The sequence below is a fragment of the Solanum tuberosum genome, unplaced genomic scaffold, assembly GCF_000226075.1.
Source record: "Solanum tuberosum cultivar DM 1-3 516 R44 unplaced genomic scaffold, SolTub_3.0 scf00040, whole genome shotgun sequence".
Classification (NCBI taxonomy): Eukaryota; Viridiplantae; Streptophyta; class Magnoliopsida; order Solanales; family Solanaceae; genus Solanum; species Solanum tuberosum.
The window spans coordinates 475066-488066 of NW_006238964.1; the positions used below are offsets into that span (position 1 = coordinate 475066).

Here is a 13001-nt window from a genome sequence, read left to right on the forward strand (position 1 = left end):
AGAGTCCAATGCCGCATATGCAGCTCGGTTCCTCTCCAATAAAGATCATCCGTCCCAAAAAACTTCAACATCACAAACACTCAAGGGTCTGCATACAAAACAGAAGAAACCATTCAAGAAAGTTGATTCAAGCTTTAGGAGAATACCTCCAAGCAGATGGAATCCTATACAAAACAAGTAATTTCTGAATCTAAAAGTGTTAATCAGTTACATCCATAAGCAGTTTTCTCAAATATCACATTCTTGTACCAGGTACAAACCTCCATAGGATGACTAAAAGAAGCATCACCTCAGCAAAGATCAGCACCTTCAAAGCAATTCGTTCATTCAATATCAATGTAGTTTGGAAGTACAAAGTTAGTTTCCACTATCCAGTTAGGATAGTCACTTGCAGCACAAATACAGGATCCAATTTTGTTCCTTGGTAGCTATGAAATATGTTGCTAGATGTATTTCCCAAAGTTTTATAAATGTGAATACTATTAAGTTCTTCATATCAGTGCATTTATGAACCAACCATTTAAACTTACCAATGAATAATTTAACTAGAATGAACAAAAATTGCATGAAAAACTAAATCAAGTGTTTTCGGCATCCAATAGAAGTTCCATCCTTTCTGATCAAACAACAGAAAGTAACCAAAACTGAGAGCTCAGATACAGTAATGTAAAATTGAATAAAGAACCTAAAAGCATTACAGTTAAACTTTGATCTTCTTTCTTTTAGATTCTGACTCGCCATCTTTCCTATGCCTTTTCTTCTCGTCTTTAGACCTTTTCACTTTTTTTGAAACCTGATGAGCCAAGAAGGGGGTATTTGAAGTTTTGGCAGAAGCCAAAGTTGTCTCAATTTCTTTCCTAATGTCTTTTAACTTTCCTGGCTTTGATTTGGAAACAGTATCAGCAAGAAAGCTCTCCTTTTCAAATGATTTGGTTTCCTTTGGTCCAAATGTAGCATAAAATTCTTTCAGAGCAGATTGTTGTGAAGCTTGTCTCGACTTCCACTGGTCGGGTTGCCTTGCAAATCTATCATGACAGAAAAGGAAGCCAAATAAGTACAAGATAAACCAGGAGAGTTTAACACAACTTTAGATGAGTCTGTCAGAATGGGTTTCAGAAGGTCTTCCCACTATCAATTTGCACTTCTCCAATGAAGATGAGTGAATTATTTACACCATGTAATCTCCCAGTTCAGAGATGTATTTATTTAGTTATTTTTAAAGAAATGCTAATATTCAAACTGCCAGAAAACATAATTCGTCGCCTCTAGAGGCGTCCCTTCAGATGCTAATGTTAATGATAAACAGCATGAAGTAACTAAATTATAAGAAATAAGAAGCAGTCGCGCTTGGAGAAACAATAACCTCAACGTCTAGCCCTTTAACTTTGTGACACAAACAGGATTAAAATGCATAGAAAATAAGAGTTATGACACAACATATCCCGGATCGGGAAAAAATGTGCTCTCAACCACAGAGCACTATATGCTTCTGCTGTTAAGCTACATTAGATAGTGGAAAGGGGGAGAAGCCATGAAGATGCAAAAGGAAAGGCTTACCCATCAATATCGAGTTTCCTCAGTAGGTAAGGTCCCTGCTTAGACTTGGATAGCTCTGGTTGGAGAGGTAACATTTCCGATACTATTGTCTCTCTCAGATTCAAGTTACTAGCAGTGAAGCACTTTTCAACAGTAAATGAACCAAATGGATGCACTGAGAGTTCACCAAAATGTCCCCGAAGCCTTCAAGTTACAGACCATCATTATTAGAAAATCAACAATATCAGTTCCAACTGTATGGAGTAACAAAAGTCTGCTATAATACATACTTGGCAACTAACTTCCTCTTTTGCTTTCCCGATATATTCGAGTTTAGAAAAGATTCAATGACCCGTGAACCACTAGGATCTTTCGATGCCTCAAGAACATGATGTTCTTCTAAAGACGTGATACTAGTAACATACACCTGTATTAGTTCCTGTAGCATATCAAAAAAGATTATAATCATGCTGACAGTAACACTTCACTCGTTACTATAATAGCAATATAGTACAGGTTAAACATTAGATACACAACAACTAAGCACTGACTTTTGAAATAATAGAAGAAATAAGAGTTGACGCAAAACAAGCTAGATAGAACACTTCAAATGCCAGACTTAAGCTAAAGACTATCAACATAGTAATGGAAGAGATAAATATGTGGCATAGACATGCATATACATAGAATCAAATTCAAAGAAGAATGAGAAAGGAACACATACACTGGGAAGTCTAAATATCGACTGCAGAATCAAAGATCCAACTACATGAATCTTTGTTCCATGTGGCCAACTCCAGTTCGATTTGTCTCTTAAGCTAAAGAAATTTTCAAGAAATAATATTCGGGGGACAATACACTTGGGAAACTCATCCCCTGTGCATACAGCAGCAGCAATGGCCTGACAACACTGAAACAAAGAAGACAAAAGGAAAGGAAAACACTCAACTGATCCTTCATTTTTTATAGTCAAAGGAAACATTTATCAATAATGAAGGTAATGAATACAAAAAGAAATATTTATTGATAAACAAACTGGATACAGCGCAAACAAATAGTTCTTTTGGAATCTAGGATAAAGAGAATTTTATTCAAAACAGTATCAAGATAAAACTGTGAGAAGTACAAAACAGCTTAGTACAGTTCCTCCCCTGTTTCTTTATATCATCCAAACATCTAGAATGTTTGAACACAATAATCGGGAAAATATGAAGTGTGACCTTGAATATTCACAACAAACCTCATGTTCATGGCTGTGGAGTCTTTGAGTTGCAGCAAGGACAGAAACAACAACTCCAGACTTTCCCATTTCAAAAAGATCGCGAAACTTTGTCCCAAGCTCCTCCCAGATCAAGTCCATCTAGTAAAAAAATAGGGTGTGAGTGAGACCATAAACCAACATATGATTAAACATGAAAATCCGTTGACAAACCTATTTCAAGCTATCAGTATAATGTCTAGTCAGATAGTATTTAATGTGCAAAAAAAATAGAAGACATGCTTTAAAGTTCATCTGGCACACTGCATACTGATTTTAACATCTACCAACATTTGGATCTAGATGAAGTTCTCAAGGTCGTTAGATTCAATTCTACTTGTCCTTATGCTTATCTTACATGAAAGCAATATTCCTAATAGTGACGTTTGAAAGGCCTTACATGATCCTGACTTTTGGCATGAGATGCTAAAGCCTGCACGACGAAGTTTGCACAGTGATGAGATGACATTCGAAACAATGACTTCCTGAAAACTTTCGTTAACAACTCATTGTACAATGTTTCAGGAGCAAATTCCAGGATAGCCTGCAACATTGTGCATTAAATCGTCAAATAAGGAGAACACTATACAGGTTAGAAAGTAATGCAGCTAAAAGAAGCAGAGTAAATCATGATGTCAGAAAACTTGCAACATCTCTATAGACCTAGGCTTCATCTGATTTTACAGAAAATGGTGGAATAATGTCAACAAACCACAAAGAACTTATGCTGATATATATTAGCATAAGCCATAAAGTCTGCTTCCAGGATTAACAAATATATTTGCTCTAAGTTTTTCTTTCAGATGGTAGGATTGTGTAACACGTTCAACCATCCTCCATCTTGCTGATGTACTAGATTGCAGAAATAGAAGTCTGATACTTCATCAAAGAAACAGAAGGCTGGTATGCCAAATATATGACGTAGGCAACTAATTCAGCTGGAATTGTACAAAACTGCATAACTGGGGGGCTCATAACAACTGAACCAGACTTACAGCACCTCTATCATCTACAAGGAGTCTAAAACATCAAAAATTGAATCATGATCTTCTACACATGTTCCTTTACACCAAAATACAAAAAATACCAAACACTTCAACTTTATCATCTGGATATGACTTGATTTATCTTCGAAGAACCTTTCTATATTGTCCACCAAATATAGGTTGGAATGACTTTCCATATCTCTTTCTCACGAGAAGTGTACTACAGTCCTATGACAAAGCAAAATCCAATTGCTCAATTCAAATTAGACCGAAGTCTGAACTATAACTATCTTGATAATACCATTAATAGAAATGGAATAGACAGGACATGGCGAAACATCAGCTTTTTGAGAACATCACCTAAGAGGAGATTATGGAGGACAAGGATTATGGTAGTAGGCTAGTAAGTAGTTGAGTATTGTCTTGCTTATCCTTACTTACTAGCACTGGTTGCATAACTCTTGTAGTTTTTGGTTTCTTCAATTTATGTTACTATTTATTGTTCCTTGTGCTTCGTTTATAGTATTACTTGATTTCTACACTCTTGCTATTTTCTTGAACCGAGGGTCTATTGAAAACCACCTCCTCTACCTACATTCTCCCAAGGTAGGGTAAGGTCTGGGTACACACCAGTGTTTTGGACGGCGAGAGGCGACAAGGGCCTGCCTCGCCACGCGGCGAGGCGCTCACCTTTTTGAATTGAGGCGCCAATTAATACAAAAAATGTAAAATATTTAATTGCATATATAAATATCCAAAATCTCAATAACAATAACATTCATTAGCAATGTCCCTCTTTTTGTTAGCATCTCACGTCATTGAATTCACTATTTATGGACAAATAAATACTATATTAATTAGTATAAAACTAAATTAAGTAGGGAAGAAATAATTATAGAAGGATCAAATTTATTTTTTAAATATAGGCAGATTCCAGCCCAGTGAGCAGAGCACTACAGTCTACCACAGAAGTACAGAACCAAGCATAGTCTCAAACTCTAAATACTGAAAAACAAAGTAGTTCCACCCAGAACCAAGCATAGTCTCAAACTCTAAATACTGAAAAACAGAGTAGTTCCACCCAAAAAAAAAACAGAGTAGAGACTAGAGAGTAGAGAAGACGAAAAGAAGAGAAGAACTAGAAGAGAAGAAGATAAGAACTAGCAGAGAAGAAGAGAAGAACTAGAGATAAGATTTCGTACCTGAGAAGGAGCAGCAGTCGCGATTGCGATTCGCGAAGAAGAAGTCTCCACGAAGGAGCAGCAATCGCGAAATAGGAGGAGAAGAGGAGGAGCGTCTTGCGAAGGTCAAGTTTGCAAAAATACCCAAAAAAAACCCTAATTTTGGCTTTTATTTATTAAGTCAGACCTTAAAAAAATAAAAAAAATAAAAGGCGACGCCTATTGCATCGCCACACCACGTCATCTTGCGCCTTTCTGTCGCCATGGCACGCCTTTCTGAAGTCGCCTCGCCTCGCCGGAAAAAGGCAATGACCCCTCGCCTCGCCTCGCCTTGTCGCCAAAGGCGAAAGGCGAGCGCCTTTCATAACACTGGTACACACTGCCCTCCCCAGACCCCATTTGTGGGATTACACTGGGTATGTTGTTGTTGGAATACAACCATTTGCAGCATACAGATAGATTCCATGACTAAGGAGCTCTAAAGCCTAAACTAATTAAATATAAAATAGTAAAATACTGCTGGAAAAGCATATACAGAGAGGAAATATAGATAGGCATCGATGATATTTTACCTCCATTAAATGACTGTATGCAGTTTCTTCCACTAGCCTTAAAATGTTCCGTATGGTTATTCCTTCTAACAAGTTTCCAGCATTGGCATTTCCAGCACTGCTTCCAAGAAGAACTCGAATTAAATGCAACAACTCTTGTTCATTTCCGGCCAATAATTTCAAAACAGTCTGCAAATAAGAGAACAAAATCATCATTGCTCATTGATATGTAATTCGACAGTTGTAATTTAAACTAGTAGCCTTACAAGATATGAATCATTACTTCATACAAACATGTATTAGTAGTGTTTACATAGTCATTGCTATCATCTTTTGCACATTTACATACTGCAAGCAAAGTGATTGACATAAGAATGGAGGCCGGGATAAAAATTATATACCTGCAGAACTAAACTGCTGTATTGATTCATTTGAAGTTTCGAAATGTCTTCGCTGGCAGCATTTAACATCTCTGATACAAATTTTTTAAGCAAACTAGGAAATATTTGCACAGACTGCAGTGAGACGTTGTCTTTTGCATGAGGTGCCTTGAGATTCAAGCGTTCAGCCAAGCCAACTGATGACTTTGTGGAATGGAACTCTTCTAAAGGCACACCTTTAAATAGATAGAGAAGACTTCGAAGCACATGAGATCCATGGCAGTTGCACATTAGATCAACAGGATTGACAACAATTGCCTGACATGGAAATATAAAGGAGCCAATGAACAATCAAGTTAAGAACCTGGATCATGTAATGTTCAAGAAATTATAATCCACTTTTTATTCTGATCCACTGTGACACTTGCCACGTTAAATTTTGTAGCAAATTTGTAGAAGGGCTCTCACATAGAACCAGAAGAGCGAAAAGGGATTATGCAAGCAACTAAGAGCCTGTTAGGATGGGACAAGTCATAAGATAGGAATTCTAACTTATGGTTTTTGACTTATTTTTAATTTTACCCAAACACTATAAAAGTGCTTAAAAGCTATTTTTGGCTTAAAAGCACCTAAAATAAGCCGATCCAAACAGGCTCTAACATGTTGTAATTCAAACTATGCAATAGGGAGATATTGCACCATTATAAACAATGAAGATAACAATATTTCATACCTTACAGATTTTTTTCAAAGCATGTTCAATCAGTGAATGATTCTCATTATCCTGAAGGTGAAAAGATAGAGATTTTAAAGCTGTTTCAACCACATGAGAACCAGATCTATCAGCTGCAATATGAGAGAAATTCTTTGCACAACTCTGAAGGAAACTACAAAGGTGATCCAAAGAACAGCCTTCAAGTAGGGTTTGCAAAGTATGGCTTATTATATAATCAGTTGCAAGTTCTGCTTCTTTCCCTCTGGTTTCTTCCAAGGCATTTCCACAAATGACAGATCGCTCCTCTGGGTCGATTTCAGTACCTTCTATGGCATTAGCAATCTCTGCAAAGTATTTTGCAGTCTCAGGATCAATCTGCTTTCTACACAAAGAATTATGACAAAGTATGAATGTTTCACTTTGCAATATGCCAAATACTTCATCTAATAAAATTGGAAATCGCAAATCAAGTATATGAAGCGGTTTGAACCTGAGAAATGATGTCTGTGGGACATGGGTTGTCTTTTTGTCCTTGTGAGATCTATTATTGTCATCGGCATTCCCTCCGGAGACACTTTCAACAGTATGGTCAGCGTTAACTCCAGCATGCTTTTTCGATGTCTTTCGGCCCATTGTTCTTTTTCTTACCCACTGATTATTCGTTTGGTTCTCCCAAGCAGTTGGTTGCTCCGTCAAATCACAACCTTTATGATTTCTCGAAACTAAAGCATGCAGACCTACAGAAACCATGGGTTTTTACACTGCAATGCTTGGCCATAGTAAACTAAGATTCAATAGCATGCTCAAACAAATGCTTATAAGTTACTTTTTAACCAAAAAGAAAAGGCAGCAGCCTTATACTGTCAAAAAATAAATTTAGTGTTTCCAGAAAACACTCACCGGGAGAAAATGTACTTCTTTTATAATATATTTTTCATTTCAATACTAAAGAAACCTATAATCTTCTGAGAACTACACATTATAACCAGATAAAAAAAGCTAAATATAACACAGGATCCATGTATGTACCAACCAGGACAATGTTAAAACAACATCCTCATTAAGCTAAGAAGCCCTAGATTATTCAATGAAGCAAGTGACAGATATTCATATGTAAAACCAATTACTCACTCTGTCCTAATTTATATGACATAGTTTGGATTTGTAGAGTCAAACTTCTTCATTTTATTGACCGTGCATTAGGGCAGGTTTTTGAAAAATAATTTACAAAATTACAAACTATATAAAAGTAGTATAAGTCACCAGAATTAATACAAAACCAAAGACTAGTGACTATAAATCGAAATTAACTTCAATAGGCTACTCAAAAGATATTTGTAACCTCAATTGATAAGTATTACAGTAAAGATAGCACAAAACTCATCCACTGAAACTGTCTAGCAAAACCTTACGTATATGAATCAAAAAGTACGTTACAAACGCGCAGATAAATCCACAAAACAGTTAAAGGTTATCAAATTCTTACAGGGACTGCAACAACTGATGTATTCTTCAAAAGAAACTCTTTTTCTGCAATGAGGGCAGCAAGAGGGAGGAGAAAGTGATGATTTAGGAAGATGACCAAACGCGTTCGTTAAGGGGTGATTTGTCGAAGGCCCAATAACAGAAATTGGGCTGGGCTACTAAGGTTCCGTGACGGCAAAACCACCGTCCTCCTTTACTGGCCTTTTACAACTGGGCCCACAATACTTATGCTTTTGTCTATCAAAAGTGGTTCAGCCCATAAAGAGTCCATTATGAGTTGCTAATGTCACTCTGGCAGGCCCATTAGATACACCACGCAAGCCCACCCATTGAACCAACTTGGCTGTAAGTCACCAATCGGTAGCCTATCGGATGGTTTTATAATTTACATAAATCTCATAATATTAAGAGTTAATTACATTATTTCTCTATTTTTTTTAATTACAAAATCTCTTAAAATTTATGAATATGGATACTCCACTGGACTTCCGAATACATTCCAATATCTATTACTCTTTATCTTAGTTTCTAATTTGCTTGATTCGTGTGATTATAATTTCAGAGTTTATAGCTTGTTTTCCAAAAAAATTAATTATTTTAAAATGTAAATAAGTGGTTTTTAAATTTTTAAAAAAGTAGTATTTTGGGTGAGAAGTAATTTGCCTGATCAATGAATTTAAAAAATACCTTTGAGCAGCAAAAAGGGTTCGTCAAATATTTTTTATGATACTCTCCAAAAACACTTATTTTCTCAAAAATTTAGTGAAGCGATTTAATCTTTTTTAAATAAGTAGTATTCTTTAAGGGGGAAAACAACCCTGAATAGCCTATTAGTCCATACAATTTTTATTTATACGAATTAACTGTTTTAAATTATCGGTAAAGAAAAGAAAATTAGAGATTTGAACCACCGACACAATAGACAGTTTCTTCATTATCCACCGACACTTCACTTTGTTCTTCAGTAAGCACATTATTGCGATGAAGATGAATATTTTATACTTTATACTTCCTAGGTACTTCATCCCTTTAAATATATCCCTCATTCACTTATTAAGCTAAAAATACATCTTAGCTTAACCATAAAAATTTTAACCAGCTCCGCATAATATTTTTAATATTTTATATTTCTAGTAAAGTTTGATACTAAAAATAAAATTCACAAAAATTAATTATTTTTTTCATTAAGTTGTATTAATTTAATAAAATAGAGATCAAATGGGAAACATGTAAGAAATTAAATTATTTTTTATTGAACCATTTTCATTTATTATCTTAAATATTTCAATAGCTTTAAGAAATTATCTTAATAAGTAATGCTCAATCACTCTTATAACATGTAAAAAAAATTAAAATTAAATTTAAACTCACATAAAATCATATATACCCATAACCTACCTTGCCTCGCATTATTTTTTAAAACCTCACTTCAACCCGCCCCGCATCCCACCCACCCCGCACAACCATAAAACCGCCCCACCCTGTATAGCCTTACACCCGCCCCGCCCCGCATCCGCCCCGACCCATTGTCATCCCTAGATATGAAACTCAAAAAAAAAAATATAGCTTAGATGTGTTTTTTATACTTATCTCTAAGAAAAATGATAACTTTATTGTGTCCTTCTAATTATCAAGAGCCATCTTATTCACGGAGAAATGAATTAAAAATATCTAGTACTTAATAATTAGAGTAAAATAATTATAAAATAAGAATTATTTGTTGAATTCTCAAATTGAATAAATAAAAATATTAGTATTTTAGTATACTGAATCTAGAGAGTATTTAGTATTATGTCAAAGTATCCATGTTAGTTTTTGCATAAGTCACGCAAATTAAGGGGAATTTGCTGGAAAGAAGGATATGTTAGTGATATTTGTTATAGTACTAGTATTCAATCACTTTGTCAACAACAAAGATAAACTATAGTAATTAATTCTATCAAAGGTCGAAAAAGACATTCCTATAAAAATCATAATTCATAACTAGCTAGCTACATATATTCTAAAGTCTAGCTGTGCTTTGACGTTATAATTTAGTACTACATTAGAATTCGATGTCCGTTTCTATTAGTCAAACAAATTGCCTAATTAACTAAGACATTGTCTTATTTCATTGATTAAAAAACAGATCTCCACCTTTCTTTTATTTGGTATTATTTCCTTTAATCAAATTTTGACAAGTCGCATGAATTTGGTGTATAATTTTCTTTGTTGTTTCAATCAATTATATAAAGTCCTTTAAAAAATTAAAACACCAATACATTTATGATTGGTAGAGCATAATTCTATTTATATTTAGTAAAAGTAAAAAAAACTTACTTATACTTCTATCTTTACACCTACTCAATAAATTCATGACATATTTCCACGTGCATATATATCAGTAGAAAATATGGTAATAATATATAGTTACTAATTAATACATATTCTTATTTTATTTTATAACTTAACCATGAGAAATTAGTGGTTTGAATATATCTACATTTCCTTAAAATTCTGAATACTCAAATTTTAATTTGTTTTATTTAAGTACCCCAAACACAAGATTCGATTATTTTTTTGAAAGGCGTGGGTGTTCACAAACATTCATTATTCGTTAGTGAATTTCTAAAATAAGATATTTGAATTTCCAAGAGAAGAAGATATTCGAATTTCGAAAATAGAAACGTTCATTGCCCTTATATTCCATTCCTATTTTTCTTATTTATGTACACTGATTATTCCTTACTCTGAAGAGGACAAAAAATAAACTGTTGAGGCAAATATATATTAAAGTTTAAAGGTTAATAGAGAGAGGCTATACAAGAAACGTCATCCATGTGCGTCAATTTTTTATTTTTTTTTGTTCTTTCTATCATCATCAAATAACAAGTTGTGTTGCTGTACATGACCTACCCCATTAATAAACCTCTAAACTATACAAATTAATTTCCCTAAATGGTGCTATTAAGCGTCCATCATTAAAGAAATTCAGACACACCGAATAAGGGAAAAGAGAAAAAGAAGAAAAGGAGAAAAGTAGAAAATAATTTCTTTGGCCAAAGGTTTTATAAAGCCAAAAGTCCTTTTTAGAGCTTATTTTATAGATGCAAAATTAGTGCTTTTGAGTAGTACCATAATTAGTTTTTCGTAAGCTTTTTAAAAAGTTGTTTTTTCGTGCATAATCATTTTCGCGACCTTGATTGAGCATAAATTATTATTTTAATATTAATAAAAGTATTTTTCAAAATGATAGTCCAAACACAATATATTTCTATTAAAATTCTTTTTTTAAAATAAATATTTTATCCGTTCTAATTTTTAAGTCTCTTGATCTTTTTTTTAATCTCGTTTCTTTCTATAGTTAATAAGTTTTTGATGTCAATATTAATCCTATATGACAAATTTAAGATTACAAAATTTTAAAAAATTAAACACATCTTTTAAATCATAGAATTTAAAAAATCTCTTTATTTTTAAGTGCATAATCAAATCAATTAAGATATTCAAATTAAAACAAAAAAATAGATTCAAAAGTTCAACCAAACAAACTATAGTAGATACAGTGGAGCTTAAAGTCCACCAACCTATAACTTCGAATTTAGAGAGAAAATGATCTATAGGGTTGGATAGATAGGGACTTACTCCGATCCTTCTATTTTACTTGATCAAATAAATAATATTAGCAAATTCTTTCTTTATTTATTAAATTACACACACATGTATATATATAAATTAAAAAATTAGAGTACTAGCTAATATTTCAAGAAATTAAAGAAATAATTACTTAAGAATAAAGATAGAATTGAACCAGTAAAAGAGACGAAATATTCTTTTATTAGAAAATTAAACGGAAAACAACATGTGTGGAACAATGAATGCAAACCAACCTAAATCACAAGTTGCCATGTGAAGTAAAAGAGAATACTGTATAAAACAAATCAATGGGACGCCAATATTGACTTTAAATTTATGACACCACAAACTAAGACACCTGCTGGTAGGGAGCGGAGCCGTATAACATTGAGAGGTGTTATTCTTAAATTTTTGTACGAAAAATTATAATGTTTATATATGATTAAAATTATATTATATAATAGACATAAAATTTCTTTAGCTTTTTTGTATATTTATTTTTTTATATTTTAAACTTTTTAAATGAAAAAATTCTTACTCCAACCATCTATCAATAGTTATTATGTATTCATAAAATTTATCTTAATTTCCGTGCCCATTCCCCTCCCCGCTTACCTAGTCAATAAAATTACTTCGACGACCTTTCTTCTATATCTTTTTGAAATTTCTTTATTTGATTGTCGATATAAATATAAATGTGTTGTCAACTATTACTTGTGACATCAATCTTACTTTTGTAAATAAATATTTATGATCTTTAAGTTTAATTATTTAATTTTTTATGTTTTGCACAATTTATTATAATATTAATACAAATAAAGGTCATGAGTTTGAGTAGATTTCATCATCACTCATTATTAATTATTCTTTAAAATATATTTTGTTCATAAAAAAAAACCAGGCTATAATAATTTTTCATAAGTTGCTAAAATGATGATAAGCTGATAAATATCTATAAAGTGGATGCATTTTATTCATGAAAAAGAATCAAATTCCTATAATAAAAAAAATTAGTCCACATATTATAAACGTGTTGAAAAAATAATTTAAGTAAAAAATTTAGGGAAAATTGTATATAATAACAAACTATTAATTCAAATTAAATGCTATAAATATAGTTTGATTTAATTGTACCTCATTGCAAACTGTTGTTATTTCACCTCTCTCCTGGTGAATCTCGCTCGCCACTCTCGTTCTCTCCCTCGCCTCTCTCATATTTTATACAAACGCAAGTGTATAAAGTGTGTTTGTGTTTGTATAAAGCGAGAGAAAATTGTATATATACATATATTTT

General features: G+C 33.1%; 1 protein-coding gene and 1 long non-coding RNA gene across 5 annotated transcripts; one reads left to right on the forward strand and one right to left on the reverse strand.

Moving 5' to 3' along the window:
• LOC102587021 (pumilio homolog 23) lies at positions 1–8221 on the reverse strand. 4 transcript variants are annotated; one of them, XM_006342830.2, is made up of 12 exons: positions 8094–8190; positions 7098–7368; positions 6626–6989; positions 5914–6210; positions 5534–5701; positions 3195–3338; positions 2777–2896; positions 2261–2446; positions 1827–1975; positions 1558–1740; positions 699–1025; positions 1–88 (listed from the first exon to the last, which is right to left on the reverse strand). In XM_006342830.2, the coding sequence occupies exons 2-11, from the start codon at positions 7355–7357 to the stop codon at positions 701–703; spliced, it is 2196 nt and encodes a 731-aa protein (XP_006342892.1). In that variant the 5' UTR covers positions 7358–7368; positions 8094–8190; the 3' UTR covers positions 1–88; positions 699–700. The 4 variants fall into 4 exon arrangements, with proteins under 4 accessions (XP_006342892.1, XP_006342893.1, XP_006342891.1 ...); XM_006342831.2 differs by lacking the exon at positions 1–88 and having other exon boundaries at positions 562–1025; positions 7098–7344; positions 8094–8221; XM_006342829.2 differs by lacking the exon at positions 1–88 and having other exon boundaries at positions 562–1025.
• On the forward strand, positions 87–494 carry LOC102587783 (uncharacterized). The gene is made up of 2 exons (XR_001472932.1): positions 87–177; positions 253–494. It is a non-coding gene; the product is annotated as an uncharacterized lncRNA (long non-coding RNA).
• Positions 8222–13001: the final 4780 nt, after the last annotated feature.

Bases quoted from the DNA above. Each gene is read 5' to 3' on its own strand.
- LOC102587021 (XM_006342830.2), bottom strand. From the start codon at position 7,357: ATGGTTTCTGTAGGTCTGCATGCTTTAGTTTCGAGAAATCATAAAGGT. The intron at 6,990-7,097 runs GTTCAAACCGCT...TTCTTTGTGTAG, and splicing joins CCACAGACATCATTTCTCAG to AAAGCAGATTGATCCTGAGA. The intron at 1,026-1,557 runs GTAAGCCTTTCC...CTGTCATGATAG, and splicing joins AGGAAACTCGATATTGATGG to ATTTGCAAGGCAACCCGACC.